The sequence below is a fragment of the Homarus americanus genome, unplaced genomic scaffold (assembly GCF_018991925.1).
Source record: "Homarus americanus isolate GMGI-L3 unplaced genomic scaffold, GMGI_Hamer_2.0 scaffold7626, whole genome shotgun sequence".
Classification (NCBI taxonomy): Eukaryota; Metazoa; Arthropoda; class Malacostraca; order Decapoda; family Nephropidae; genus Homarus; species Homarus americanus.
In genome coordinates this window covers 14,205,846-14,221,692 of record NW_024718273.1, presented here as the reverse complement: position 1 = coordinate 14,221,692, position 15,847 = coordinate 14,205,846, and the positions used below count along the sequence as shown (strand labels likewise).

At 41.7% G+C, this 15,847-nt stretch overlaps 1 protein-coding gene across 1 annotated transcript in view; it reads right to left on the bottom strand.

Moving 5' to 3' along the window:
* The window catches only part of LOC121859424 (gamma-aminobutyric acid receptor subunit gamma-2-like), a gene marked incomplete in the record, with an annotated part of 138,498 nt that overhangs the window by 29,591 nt on the left and 93,060 nt on the right, over positions 1-15,847 (bottom strand). The window contains 1 exon segment of the mRNA XM_042356223.1: positions 12,857-13,023. Coding sequence (XP_042212157.1) covers positions 12,857-13,023 — 167 coding nt within the window.

The window sequence follows — 15,847 nt, the reverse complement described above, 5'->3', positions numbered from 1 at the left end:
TATTATTATTACATCCTTGACCACCGAAGGGTCAAGACGTACCTGGCGCTCCTCTCGGAGCAGCCAGGTCAACTGTTAAGTTGGCCCATACCAACCCCCTCCCCTGAACCCTCCTCCCCACCGGAATATCAACAAGTTCTCGCCAGAAGTTACAATTTCATTTAGGAAAGGAACGGAACCAGTGTTAAACGGAGGTGAACAGTGGTGAACAGTGCTTAAGTCAGTGAGAACAACTCAACAGTAACAGTCGTACCCAAGTTAACCTTCACACATTGAGGTCCCAGGTACCCAGTGATAACGGCCGTGAGACCCAACAACAACCAGCGATGTGTTAATCCGTCTACGATAGGAAGGCCTAAGACCAAACCTCACTCATATAACACCATCTGTGAGGGAATTACTACACCACATGTCCCTCATAACACCATATGTGAGGGAATTACTACACCACGTCAAGTCCCTCATCACACCATCTGTGAGGGAATTACTACACCATGTCAAGTCCCTCATCACACCATCTGTGAGGGAACTACTACACCACGTGATGCCTCTCATAACACCATCTGTGAGGGAGTTACTACACCACGTGAGGCCCCTCATAACACCATCTGTGAGGTAATTACTACACCATGTGAGGTCCCTCATAACACCATCTGTGAGGGAATTACTACACCACGTGAGGCCCTTCATAACACCATCTGCGAGGGAATTACTACACCACGCCAGGTCCCTCATAACACCATCTGAGGGAACTACTAAACCACGTGAGTTCCTCCTAACACCATCTGGGAGGGAGTTACTACACTACGAGTTTGCTGTTCAACACCTACATTAATCTGTACGTTCACTGTATGTTCCTTTACCTTTCTCTAATGAAGGCTTTTGTTAAACCACTAATGTATGTAATATGTCATTTATGTCCAATGTATATTTTCAGCCTTCGGGCTGCAGAAATTTTTTTTTTTCAATAAACCGTTAATTATTATTATTTTACACACACACACACACACACACACACACACACACACACACACACACACACACACACACACACACACGCACACGCGCGCGTAAACGGATGGGAGGCGACTGTTTAATACTTCCTGCTGCTGATGATTATAATTCTATATTTATATATACGAGTATATATATCAGTTATCCCGTTTATAAGTATGTATGTATGTATGTATGTATGTATGATGGCGACCACTGGTGGAATGGTTCGATCCCCGAGCAGAGTGAAACTATGGGCAAGTTTCTTTACGCCATTTGCCTCTGTCTACCCAGCAGTAATTGGGAACCTGGATGTTAATCGATTTGCGGATCGTGTTCCGGGGTAATGGTTAGCCAGTGCAGTTGGCGAGATGTCCGGTCTTCTCGGACTGTTCCTTGACACTTGGTCATGCAACTCGTTAACTTAAGGTGTGGTTGTTGTGTTGGCGACAGCTTCTACACCTTAAACATATTCACACCTAAGTGGCCCTTGGGCCGGCCATCCTCGTGACACGAGTGCAACCATTATTATGTATGTGTGTGTATGGGCATTCTTGCCTGAAAAACTCACACCTAGAGACCGGGTGAACGTGAGGCATTGCTCCTCGTCAGAGTGTTACAACCACCACACCCAGTCCCAAGTTTTACCCAAGGAACAGATCCAATACCATTACTCCCGCAGCTGCTGTGATCACCTGCTGGGTGCATGATATATTGTTAACATCACCCGTATTAGTCTCCTACATGTCAACATATTTTAATATAGTTTGATATATCTGTAAAGGGTAGAATTATCTCTCTCTCACAGAAACACACATACCCGGTACACATACATACATACATACATACATACATATATAAACTGCTTATTCTATACATTAAATGTAATATCAATACATACAGGTAACCTTTCCGACTGACTGTCAGTATGGCGTATGGACTACAAACAACACGACCTGAATTACCATTATACACGTTAATAAATTCTAATTCAATGTGAAATATAGAGAGAGGAACAGCCATGGTGGTACTCGTGGTCCAACACGGAGAAACCAGTCGTACTCACTGAAACACCTCCTCCATAAATACTTGTTACAATAAAATGAAGAGTAATGAATAATTCTTTTGTGATGGTGTGTGTGTGTGCGTGTGTGCGTGCGTGTGTGTGTGTGTGTGTGTGTGTGTGTGTGTGTGTGTGTGTGTGTGTGTGTGTGTGTGTGTGTGTGTGTGTGTGTGTGTGACTGGCTTAAATCCATAATCCGAAATATTCCAGGTATCTAAAGTTTGTTCTTGTTTTAATAATAAATAAAAAAAACAGACGACACACCCTCACCCTGACCCACTCCGCGCCGCCCTTCCTTTCCATTCTTTTACCTCATCACCCTCACCACTACACTCCCCACTACTCATCACCCTCCCTACCACTCACATTCACCACTAACACAACAATAGCCAACACTGCTGGAATAATACGAGCTAAAACGAGGTCATACAAATATCCCCAGACCACATCAGAGTTAATCCAGTGTTCATACGTCCAATTCCCCCCCTGTTTGTTTACCATTGGGGGAAAAGGACTTGGGGGTGGTAATCGCTACTGCCTTGACCTGATAACCCTTTTCTAGACATTAGTTTATGAATATCTATGACGCCTGCACTTAGACCCTTTGTTCAGGTTAGTATACATAGTTAACCGGATGTAATTGTTATTTTAGCTGGGGTAAGTTAGGATTTATTCTTATTTATTGCAATTATTTACTCAAATATTCATAAACTGTATACAAAGAGATCCAATTGTATTAGAGTTAGGATATGAATACCTAGTTCTTTTAGTGTATTCATATGTGTATTTGTACAGGTATGCATGAAGTTGTTATCGCCGCGTCCTTAGATACATACAAAACTGTCATACACTTTACACCATCTGTCATACACCACACTATACACCATCTCTCATACCACTCGGCATACACTATACACCAACCTGTCATACCACTCGGCATACACTATACACCATCTCATACCACTCGGCATACACTATACACCATCTCACCACTCGGCATACACTATACACCATCTCTCATACCACTCGGCATACACTATACACCAACCTGTCATACCACTCACCATACACCATATTAACCAACCTGTCATACCACTCACCATACACTATACACCAACCCAAGGTCATATACCACTCCACCATACACTATACACCAACCCGTCATACCACTACCATACACTATACGCTAACCAGTCATACCACTCACCATACACTATACACCAACCAGTCATACCACTCGCCATACACTATACACCAACCTGTCATACCACTCACCATACACTATACACCAACCTGTCAAACCACTCACCATACACTATACACCATCTCTCATACCACTCACCATACACTAAACACCAACCTGTCATACCACTCACCATACACTAAACACCAACCTGTCATACCACTCACCATACACTATACACCATCTCTCATACCACTCGGCATACACTATACACCAACCTGTCATACCACTCACCATACACTATACACCAACCAGTCATACCACTCACCATACACTATACACCATCTCTCATACCACTCACCATACACTATACACCATCTCTCATGCCACTCACCATACACTATACACCAACCTGTCATACCACTCACCATACACTATACACCATCTCTCATACCACTCACCATACACTATACACCAACCTGTCATACCACTCACCATACACTATACACCACCTGTCATACCACTCACCATACACTATACACCACCTGTCAAACCACTCACCATACACTAAATACCAACCTGTCATACCACTCACCATACACTAAATACCAACCTGTCAAAACACTCAGCATAGATAATAAACAATACAAAATAAACTATAAATGACGTGAGAATAAAGTATAAATGACGTGACCCAAATAAAATCTGGGACTATGCATGGTGAAGGATTCTGGTTGACTTTTGAGAGCGTCGACGGAATTGAATCGTGTGTGTCGTCGCAGCGTAAAACTGTTCCCGTTAGATCTTCTGGGTCGACACACACACACACACACACGACACACACACACACACACACACGACACACACACACACATACGACACTGGACTTTTTTTGGTGGGGAGCGGGAACGTTGTTGTTGTTTTTCTGAACATCTATTTTCACTAGACCTTTGAGAGGCGGAAGTGACCTTTTCGTTGGACTTATTTGGGTGTTCTTATTTTGATATTTTTTTTTTTTTAAGTTTTGTTGGACTTTTGGATATTTTTCGCTTAGAGTTTTTTTTTTAAAGTCAGTATATATATTGTAACAACGCTCACATAAACAAAAACACACACACATAACAAAAACAAACATATACACATAAAGCCCCTCACAAATACCCTGAGAAACACACAAACACAAGATACACAAACAGGCGTACATAAAAACCTTTATAAATGCTCAACAAACAAACAAATATCCTTCCACACACACACACACACACACACACACAAAATAAAACAAAAACCTCACACACACACACACACACACACACACACACACACACAGTAAACAGAACACCCCTTTAAAAACACAAACACGAGTACACTCTCACCCAAAAATACTGACCATAAAACAAGCCTTCCCTTTACCTACCTACCTACCTCCTCCTTCCTTCCCCTCTCTCCTCCTTCCTTCACTCCTCCTTCCTTCACTCCCCCTCTCCCTCCCTCCCTCTCTCCCTCCTCCTTCCTTCACTCCCTCCTCTCCTCCTCTCTCTCCTTACTTCCTTCCTCCATCATTCCTTCCTCCATCCTCCCATCACACTCCTTCCTCCTTCTCTTCTCTTCCTTCCCTCCTCTCACCTTCCTCCCTTCTTTCTCTTCCTTCTCTCCTCCTCCTTTCCTTGCTTGCTTCCTCCCTCCCACCCTCCTCCCCCCGTTTCCTTGCCTCCATCCCTCCCTCCCTTCCTACACGCCACATTTCATTTCTAGAACCGAAGCTCACCATTGTAATCTGTTATAAATGCCCAGGCCAATTCAACCTAACCTAACCTAACCTAACCTAACCTAACCTAACCTAACCTAACCTAACCACTGAAAACAAAATATTAAACACTTTGTCTTTTTGTTCTCGGAAAATTCAACCAAACTTAACCTAAAGTACTTTTGCTAAATTAACTTAACCAATGTGATTTAACTTGGAAACTAACCAAATTTAAACCTTAACACTGGGATTAACTATGTGGGAGGGGAAGGGGGGGGGTTAAGTGCAATCCGACTATGTTAAAATAATCTAACCTGGAGATAAGTCAATATTTACATAACCTGGAAACTGACCAAACTTAACCTAACCCTAAAACTAATTAGAATCAACTTAATCTACCCCGGGAAATTATCAAACTTAACTGAACCCGGAAACTAAATGGAATTAACTTAACCCGGAACCTATCATAGTTGACCTTACTTGACTTTACCGTAGCATAGCATAACGTAATCTAACCTAACCCCAACCTAACCTAACCTCACCCCAACACAACCTAATGTAACCAAACATAACTTAAACTAACATAACCTAACTTAACCCCAGCATAACTCAACGTAACGTAACCTAACCAAACTATAACCACACCTATCACAACCCTAACATAATGTTACACCAAACTCACTAATTTCAACAAAAATAATTCAGCTAAGAGTCCGGAAGATCAGTTAATGGGGCCTCGTTAAACCGCGTAAAAATACCCACACAAGATTCTCGAAATATTCACATGGTAAATTACTCCTTCCAAACTCTGAGAGAGAGAGAGAGAGAGAGAGAGAGAGAGAGAGAGAGAGAGAGAGAGAGAGAGAGAGAGAGAGAGAGAGAGAGAGAGAGAGAGAGAGATATATATATATTATTTTTCCACAACTCGTACACTCGGCGGCTCTCCTCCACCAGTGTAAACATTAAGAATCAAGACAAACACTGCGCCACGTCTCTCCCCCCAGGCGGTACACCGACCACTAAAAACATACACAAGATGAAGTGTCTATATGCATTGTGCTCGCAGGATAGGATCACACATGCATGTTTTTGTGTCCGTCCGTCTAGGAGTTATTAACATGATAAGTTGAATAAATAATGATGGAATTTAAGTTATTTTAGTGCGTGGATTTATCAGAATTAGATCTGAGATGAGTTCTATGATTACGTGTTTTTGTTAGCATGGTATCGAGATGTGGCCCTCGACCTTGGCGCAGCGGAAGACAAGTTCGCCTTTACTGTCACACATTTAAAGGCATATAGTTAACATACGTGTAGATAATGTACTTGATAAACAAACATACAATGCAAGAGAAAAAATAATCCAACGTTTGTCTGTTTTACTCTATTTTACAATGGGAAAAACAATCGTGTATTCAAGGGTTCGGGTTTCAGCTTCAATGGGTTCGAAAAAAATTGCTTTGAAACTAAAAAAAAAAAAAAATGGTCTTGTTTGCTTGTCACTGCTTCTCTGTGTTGGCCTCAAGGGGACGAGTGGTTGGAGATTGGATCTGACGTGAGTAAACAGACAGAGAGACGCCCACCTCCTCTCTTGGTGTCAGGTTCAACTTTTTCCTCACTACAATGTTGGGGACCGACCTAACCTAACCTAACCATGTCTGTCTAGGAGCAAGAGGTTATGTCTGTGTCCTTATGCTTCATCTGTCCCGTACATCAAGTCATAATTAAAAAAAAAAAATAATAATAATAAATAGAAAAAAAATAAAAAAAATAAAAAACCTCTTTAACTAACGATCAAACAGCTGTCATTACTACTACTTGTATATGATTGAGCTAATTACTTTTAAATAATATCAAGGAATAGTTACATCAGGGCTCCTCAGTCATTACGCATCATATGACTTATTTATATAGTTTCATATACATTATTTTATATACAAGTTAAATCACCATAAAAATTAATATAAATAAGAAGATAAATCAGTTTTAAGGTATCCAGTACAGGTATTCCCTCTGACACACAAGTTAAAGCACCACTTGTAATGAGACTGTATCAGATACTGTAATTTATTCCTTCAGCTGTAATTAAACTCATATCTGGATAAAAAAAAACCCTGGTATTTATAATTAATCTTCGCTGAATAATGGTGATCAAAGTTGTTATCGTCTCTTCATTTCAGACAATTTCTAATTTATTCTTTTCTTTAAATTTGGACAACAGCTGAACACACCCACCCGTATTACACTTCATAAACGCACACAGCCACCCCACCCCACCCCACTCCACCCCACCCCACCCCACCCCACCCCACCCCACCTCCCATTAGCTCTTTGAAGTAAATAGGTCCATTTAGTCGGCGGTACTGTATAATAACCTTCCCATCTTTCTCTCTTAAAATCAACAACAGAATTTACAACTAAAACAACATCAATCCTTCACGTCACATGGGTGGGGGGAGGGGATGGTGGGGGGAAGGGATGGTGGTGGGGGGAGGGGATGGTGGGGGGAAGGGGATGGTGGGGATGTAGGAGAATAGTGGTGGATGGGGGAGGGGATGGTAAGGGGTTGGGATACAGAGGGGGGAGGGGTATGATGGGGAGGAAAGGGGATGATGGGGAGGGACTGGGAATGTAAGAGAATAATGGGGGATGGGGGGAGAGGATGGGATGGTGGGGGGAGGGGAGAATGGTGGTGATATAGGAGTAGAATTGTAGGGGTGTAGGGAAGATAGGGAGTGTTAGTGGGATGGGAAGTAGCGTTTGTGTTTCCTATGTATGTATGTATGTATGTATGTATGTATGTATGTATGTATGTATGTATGTATGGTCTACCTTCTACTTTATGCATGGGGTGGGTCGAGGGTGACAGAAACCTCATTAATCGGAGGAAATGGGAGAAGGAACCCATTATTATTCTGACTCAAACCTTGTGTTTTTTATATAGTGGAGAGAGAGAGAGAGAGAGAGAGAGAGAGACATGGGAGGGTAGACAACTGAAATAGCATCCATTCTCTTATATTGCAGTTTTCTACGAGGAAAATAGAAAAATAAATCACAGTTCACAAGCCACCTGGAGGGGAGAGAGGCACAGAAAGCTTCTCTAACTTTCATATTTTTTCCCGCCTGTCAACGAATTGCCTGAAAAACCCTGTTCAATTTGTGAGAGAGATGGAAAAAGAGAGAGGAGGGGCAAGATGGCCACCACACTACGGTCCGCGCTCTGTAAACATTCAGATTTGTACCCGTTGTTAACAGGTCCGAACACCTGAGTGTACGTAAACCTGAGAGTACACGTGTGTGCAGGCATGTACACGTATGTAGGGGTTTCGCTGTGTATTGTATCGGGGAAGAGATCAGTTGTAGACAAGGTTGGGTTGGGTTGGGTTGGGTTGGGTTGGGTTGGGTTGGGTAGCAAGAGCACAACATCCCTTTGTTCTGGGACCATTGTGAAGGTATTACAAACAACAATAAACTCACACAGGACCAGAGGTTGTTGTGTCTCAACTCTTAATAGACAGATGTAAGTGTTGTGACACTCTTGTCGAGTTCCCTGTGTAACCCTCGCTCACACAGGGTCAGCAGTTGTTGAATATACAGGCCTAAATGTTGTGACAATATGCCGATTTCATGTTCCTTCCAAGAAACGGTGCTCCTTAAAATAGACGAGAGCACTTAGACCAACACAGGTCAGAGGGCAGAGAACACTCACCTCTCTCATACGAGCACAACTTTATCTTTCCATGGATAACTATGTATTGTACAGTAGCTAAAACAACTATCTGTGCATACTTTGTGGGAAACAATATGAGACCATGGAAAATAAATTTTGGTATATGAGAGCTGTCACTTGTCAAACTTAACATTTCGGAGCATATCGACCCACCACCTGCACATAAATACATATAATATAGTTACCACAAAGAAAATCAACACACGTAACAATGTATTTCAACAAAATCTCTGCCACTAAAGACTGTCCTCACAACAATCAACAGTTACAACTCTATAAAACAGGTAATTATAAAACCCCTGGACTAGAGTGTGGGTGTCATTATTAACTAACTCCTAACTCATTGTAATCTCCATCTTCCTCATTTATCTTAATTCTCTCTCAATTCCACTTTCTCTTCTTAGAAAATTCATCTCCATTTTTATTCAAGTGTTTCTCTTCCTTGATTAAAACATGATTATTCCGGGTCACCTGAAGATTAGCACCCCAACCCCCCCAAGCTTATTTCACCTGTTGATTAAACGTTACCTTGGGATTTAGGTTAGGTTAGGTTAGGTTAGGTTAGGTTAGGTTAGTTCAGTGTCAGAGTAATTAATCTGCAGGTGAAATAGGTCATTATTTCTCTTCGTCAACTTTTAAGGCTCCATCAACCATCTTATCCTCACTTAAGCCTTCCACGTGTCTCAACTTAACGTTCTTGATTGAAGTAACCTGTCAACTACATCAACTCTCCTTATTTCCTTTCCTCTTTAATTATTCAGTTCCGTTCTGTTCCTCTCCCTCCTTATCTTTATCATCAATTTTCTCTTCACCTTTTTTCCCCCTACATATAAGTTACAATAACTCCTTTCATCTCTTCTAGTCCATACGATTACTGTCTGTCTGTCTGTCTGTCTCTTCCCTTCTTTCTTTCTTTCTTTCATTCTATCGCCATCATTCTATTTACATATTTTCCTGGTAACCTGATGCACTGACCACCACCTTTCACACCTGTTGTTATTCATTTATGGTTCGTCATTAAGGGTATTAGTGGTTGTACCTGTGAAGTGTTTCCTTTCACATCACCACTAGTTACACCTCACCTCACCTCACCTCACCTCTCACTTCACTACTATTACTCTCCTCGCTACCCGTCACTTCACGTATCTTCGCCTCACTATCCCTTACCTTACCACCCCTTTATCACCCCTCCGCCCCTAATCACCACCACCTCATCACCACCACCACCCCTAATCTTCACCATCCTCCCTCATCACCACCACCACCAACCACCCTAATCATCACCCCCACCCCTAATCACCACCACCACACCTCCTCATCACCACCACCCTCATCACCACCATCAACCCTCATCAACACCACCACCCCTAATCACCACCACCACCACCACCACCCCTAATCTTCACCATCCTCCCTCATCACCACCACCACCACCACCCTAATCATCACCACCCCTCATCACCACCACCACCACCTCATCACCACCACCCCCATCACCACCATCACCCCTCATCAACACCACCACCACCAACCCTAATCACCACCACCACCACCACACCCTCATCACCACCACCACCATGCCTCATCGCCACCACCACCCCTCATCACCACCACCACCTCATCATCACCACCACCACCCATCCTCATCACCACCACCATCCCTCATCACCACCACCATCCCTCATCACCACTACCACCCTCACCACCACCACCACCCTCATCACCACCATCACCCCTCATCACAACACCACCACCACCACCCTAATCACCACCACCACCCCCATCATCACCACCACCACCATCCCTCATCACCACCACCATCCCTCATCACCACCACCACCTCACCACCACCACCACCCTCACCACCACCACCACCCTCACCACCACCAACCCCTCATCACCACCATCACCTCATCAACACCACCACCACCACCCCTAATCACCACCACCACCACCACCACCACCTCATCACCACCACCACCACCATCCCTCATCACCACCACCATCCCTCATCACCACCACCATCCCTCATCACCACTACCACCCTCACCACCACCACCACCACCATCCCTCATCACCACCATCACCCCTCATCACCACCACCACCCCTCATCACTCCTCATCACCATCAGTCTCAACTATCACCTTGTCTATTACTGAATCAACACCTCGAGGATATACTTTAATTATTCATGAGGTGTCTCTCTCTCTCTCTCTCTCTCTCTCATTCATTCTCTCTCTCTCTCTGTCTTTCCTCATTCTCTCTCTCTCTCTTTCACCCATTCTCTCTCTTTCCTTCTCCCCCTTTCAGTCATTCTCTATCTTTCTTTCCCCCTTTAACTCATTCTCTCTCTCTCTCGTTCATTATCTTTCATTCTCTCTCTTCCTCTTTCACTCATTTCCCCTTTATATCTCTCGCCATTACCCATTTTGCCTGTCTCTCATTCCATTCTCTCTCTGTCTTCCCCTTTCACTCATTCCCTCTCTCTGTCTCTCCCTGTTACTCATTCTGTGTCTCATTCATTCTCTCCGTCTCTGCGTTATTCTCAGATGCATATTTTCCAATTTAAATTCTACATACACAGTCAACAACACAAATTTCTGTACCTCTGGGTCTGACGGCCTTAGCAACGACCACTGTCTGGCAATACTAGAAAGGCAGTGTTACCAACTCATGAGTATTGTTTTGTTTTCAGAATTCTTGGTTTGGTTTGTCATATTGTCTAACTCTTTCTTTGTTCCACCTGATCCACCACACTCTATCCACTTGATCATCGCTCTGTCTCCACCTCATCACCAAACCCCTTCATCACCACCACACCCCCTCATCACCACTACACGCCCTCATCACCACCACAGAAAAGACCTCTCAGCTGGTACAAATGGTCGTAAATCCTCAAGCTTCCTCTACCTCACGTCTCCTTCACCTCCTGATTTTGTCTCGACATTCCCTTCATTTCTGTCACACGTCTGTCGGATTGGCTACCACTTTTACCACCAGCCAGAGACGAATGGCCAAGATTACTCTTAAGGCGGTCACGTGAAGCGAGAAATATGAAAGTCTGGGTATTTATTTATTTATTTATTTATTTATTTATTTATTTATTCATCATCATCATCATCAAACTTATTATTATTATTATTATTATTATTATTATTATTATTATTACTGACTTATATAGGGTAATTTTTTTTTATTCGAGAACCATAACCAATTATTATATTTTAGAACGTGTAATAAACAGAAACTTAACAATCAGTAGTAATAAAGACTGATCATTGTGAAGAACATTTATGTCTTTCTCAGTGATATAGGTAGAATCTCCTTCACTTCTGCGTTTACAAGGGCTCGTCATTATCAACATTCCACAAATCATTACATTGAGATATTTATTTTAAGAGTGCCACACTGCACAAAACCTGACATGCTCCTGTAAACGCACTAGTGAAGGGGACTGTACCTAGAGTCTGTTTAAGAGTAATTGTACTGAAAGCTTCCCTGAGAGAGAGAGAGAGAGAGAGAGAGAGAGAGAGAGAGAGAGAGAGAGAGAGAGAGAGAGAGTGACGGGGAGGTGGATAAAATTCAAAAATAAAAAAGACAGTCACTGAACAAATACGTCTAAAAGAAAGTTTGATAAAAGAGAAGAAATAGAATATGAAAATAAATAAAACCACAAACAAACATAAAAGAATAATAAAAGAGAAGATAATAGATTGATGAACTCTAAATAATAAGGAGGAAATAAATAAGAAATGGTAGTTTAGAATGAAGGAAGTAGTAATGCGGATAAAGGAGAAATTAAAAGAGAAATAGGAGAACAATAAGAAACAAGAAGGGGAAAGGAACAAACACGATTAAAACGAAGATAAATAAAAACTAAATGAAACCGAAAAAAAAAACAAGTGAAAGGGGAAGTGAGAAAGAGACAATAAATTACTTAATAATTATATAGAGACAAGAGAAATGGATAAGATTACACTGGATGATTTCAGGGTTGGATGAGGTCAAGGGTTAGAATGGATGACAGGAGAATATACCTAGATGGATGACAAGTTATATGATCTTCGTTATACAATTCTATACATTAATACACCCATTTTATACATAATACAGTATAGAAAAATTTATATGGAACTTACCCGCGAAATAGGAGGGAGTTTGGCGACGGTCGTATTGTTCGCGGTCACCAAAACGAAACAGTTGATCGAGTTTTTCCAGTTCGCTGTTTGTAGCTGTGTATCTGCGGCTTCGGCTTCTGTCATCACCCTCTTCGTCAGCCTCGTCTTCACCGCCTCCATAATCAGTCCTGTAACGAGAGACGGGTAATATTTAGTGGTGTATGGAAAGGACCTATGTTGTGACCTGAGACCACGATAAGACAGACAAGACGGATTCTGAGGTTAATTGAAAGAGAGAGAGAGAGAGAGATTAATACATTGAACGACCCACACTTCACGCCCACAGTACTCTCTTAATTGCCAAGGAAATAGGGTCGTCTTTCCTTCACCTCTCTATGTAATGTGACGTTCATTAGGTCGTAGGAGAGCCGCGATATGTAACCAGTGGCTCTCTGACGTGAATTGTGACCTGGAATAATAGTTTTTTTATCTTATCTCTTACATGAACTGGATTTATATTCTCTCATTCCTGATATGAACTGGAAATATGAATGTTCTTTTATCTCATCCTTGATATAAACCGGAATTATTCATGTTCTTTTAACCCTCACATGAACTGTATTGATTTTATCTTATCAATGACATCAACTGGAATTATAGATGCTATTTTATTTATTTCCAATACTTATAAGTTACATTAAGTAAGACATAAGGTTAAAACTCCTCTGGAATTATAGGTTTTTTTAGTACCTATAAGGTATTATGTGTACCGAGTTCACCCAGCTGTAAATGGGTACCTAAGTTTATAATTTGGGGAAGTGAAGGCCGTTGAGCGTAGTACCGAAGTCTTAGTATGGGATCCAATTTCACGTTAAAATATCTGACAGGTTTTTAACTCTACCTGGGATTATTTATACTACCAACCAAGTACAAAGGTCAACAACGCTATATACATGTATCACCTGACCTGTGAGATACGTGTCAGTTGGAATATCTTCATGTATTTATATATATCACAGAAAGCTGGAGACACAACGACACTTAACACCGATAACATGTTCAGAGATCTGGATACATTATGGACGGGACAAGTAAATAACTGTCTTTTTAATTTACCAACCTGATTTTTCTGTCTAAAGAAAGAGTGACAGGAGAATGATCAAGACAACAACTAGAAATATACACACAGACACGACCATATTATCAGCTTAAACAAACACACGTATACACCCACCTGGCAGCGACAGAGGAGAAAAGTTACACCGTGTTTCATATTCAATGCCTTTTAACCTGAACTAATACATACACTGAGACATACAGACATACCAAATAGCCTTTTTTTTTTAACAAACGATCACATTATACACGATACTGAATAGTTAGTTTGATAATAAATAACATCAAAGGTGTTCTGTATTAAAAAAGGTATTAATATTCAGTGGTGGATGTCGTCACGTTTTGAAGGGAGGGTCGACTGTGTTCATCCTAAAATATATATAACAGTTATTGGTGGTGTTCCAGGCTGGTTCTCAATTGGTTTTTGATAGAGTCGAATATGTGTGGCAGTGGTCATGTACACAATAACCATTTAGTATTGCAGATACAGGGTAACCTAACCTAACCTAACCTAACCTAACCTAACCTAACCTAACCTAATCTAACCACAGCTAACCTTGATATTAAACATTCAATTCTACGCCTCCTTCTGTGGGTCACTAATCACCCTTACTAAGGCTAAATTGGTCTCTGGCTTAAGCTTCACTAACTATGGCCTACTCTCTCCAAAAAACCTGCCAGTAAATTCATCACACAATACGCCTCACCGACGCTTCTTAGACAATTATCTATGCTTCTCAACCTGTTGCGTATCTCACCTGTTGCGTATCTCACCGTTGCGTATTCACCTGTTGCGTATCTCACCTGTTGCGTATCTCACCTGTTGCGTATCTCACCTGTTGCGTATAAATAAATATGACACTGGCGAGACTGAGAAGCGAGAAACCGTCAAAATATTGTTTACCAGAGAAGAAAAAATCCATTGAACTTCGCCTTCACGTTTGTAATGGAGATCCCCCCAAAAATACCAGAAATTTTCCGTTACCTGAGCTAATTGATCATCAACAATACGTACGTTATTTTTTTTCTTTAATTTCCCCTAACAGTACAAAAGCTGAAGAAAAAAAAACCGGACAAATAACAACGGTATACTAAAGCTTAATTACGAAAGCTTGAGGAGGTAGAAAAGTTTCATTGAGGTAAATTACGTTTTTTTTTTTATGATCCGGTTTATGTGTAGTGAGTCGCCTACAGGATGTGTGTGTTAGGGGTAACTTGTAGGGGCTAGGGGAGGAGGAGGGAGGAGCGGGAGGGAGGGAGGGGGAGGGAGAAGGGAGGAGAGGAGGGCAGGGAGGGGGAGGGAGGAGGAGGAGGGTGAATGAGATTATGATGAAGGTGAAGAGTTTCAAAATGTTGCTCTACACACACACACACACACACAAAACGTATTCGCAAAACAAAATTTATACTTAATTTGTTTATTGTCAAAGGCAGAATATTGGTAAATTTATATATTTCAGCACGGCCCTTCATCACAGTCAGGCTAAATCCAATTGGTCGAAGTTGATTGTGATGTCGATTTTCAGCGAGATGATTGGCTGTAGATCTAGTAGGCGGGGCGTTGACATCCTCCCCCCCATTGTCCATATAAACAATTTTACAAGACTTTTACTATGACCTCGAACTACATTTTATATATATATATATCTAAATCAATTACCACATTACAGAGTTTTAAATACAGTCTGAAATCCTTCCCATCGTTATGTATTTTTCAAGTCGACAAATCTGATGTATGATAATTTTGTGAGGAGCTGAAATCTAATTACTGTAATGGTAAAAATTATCTCAGGTCACATTCATGCAAAGAGGGAAGTGTCTAGAGCAGTGGTTCTCAACCTTGTTTGCCCCATGCACCCCTTTCACCATATGTCAGAATGTCACTCTTCTTTTTCC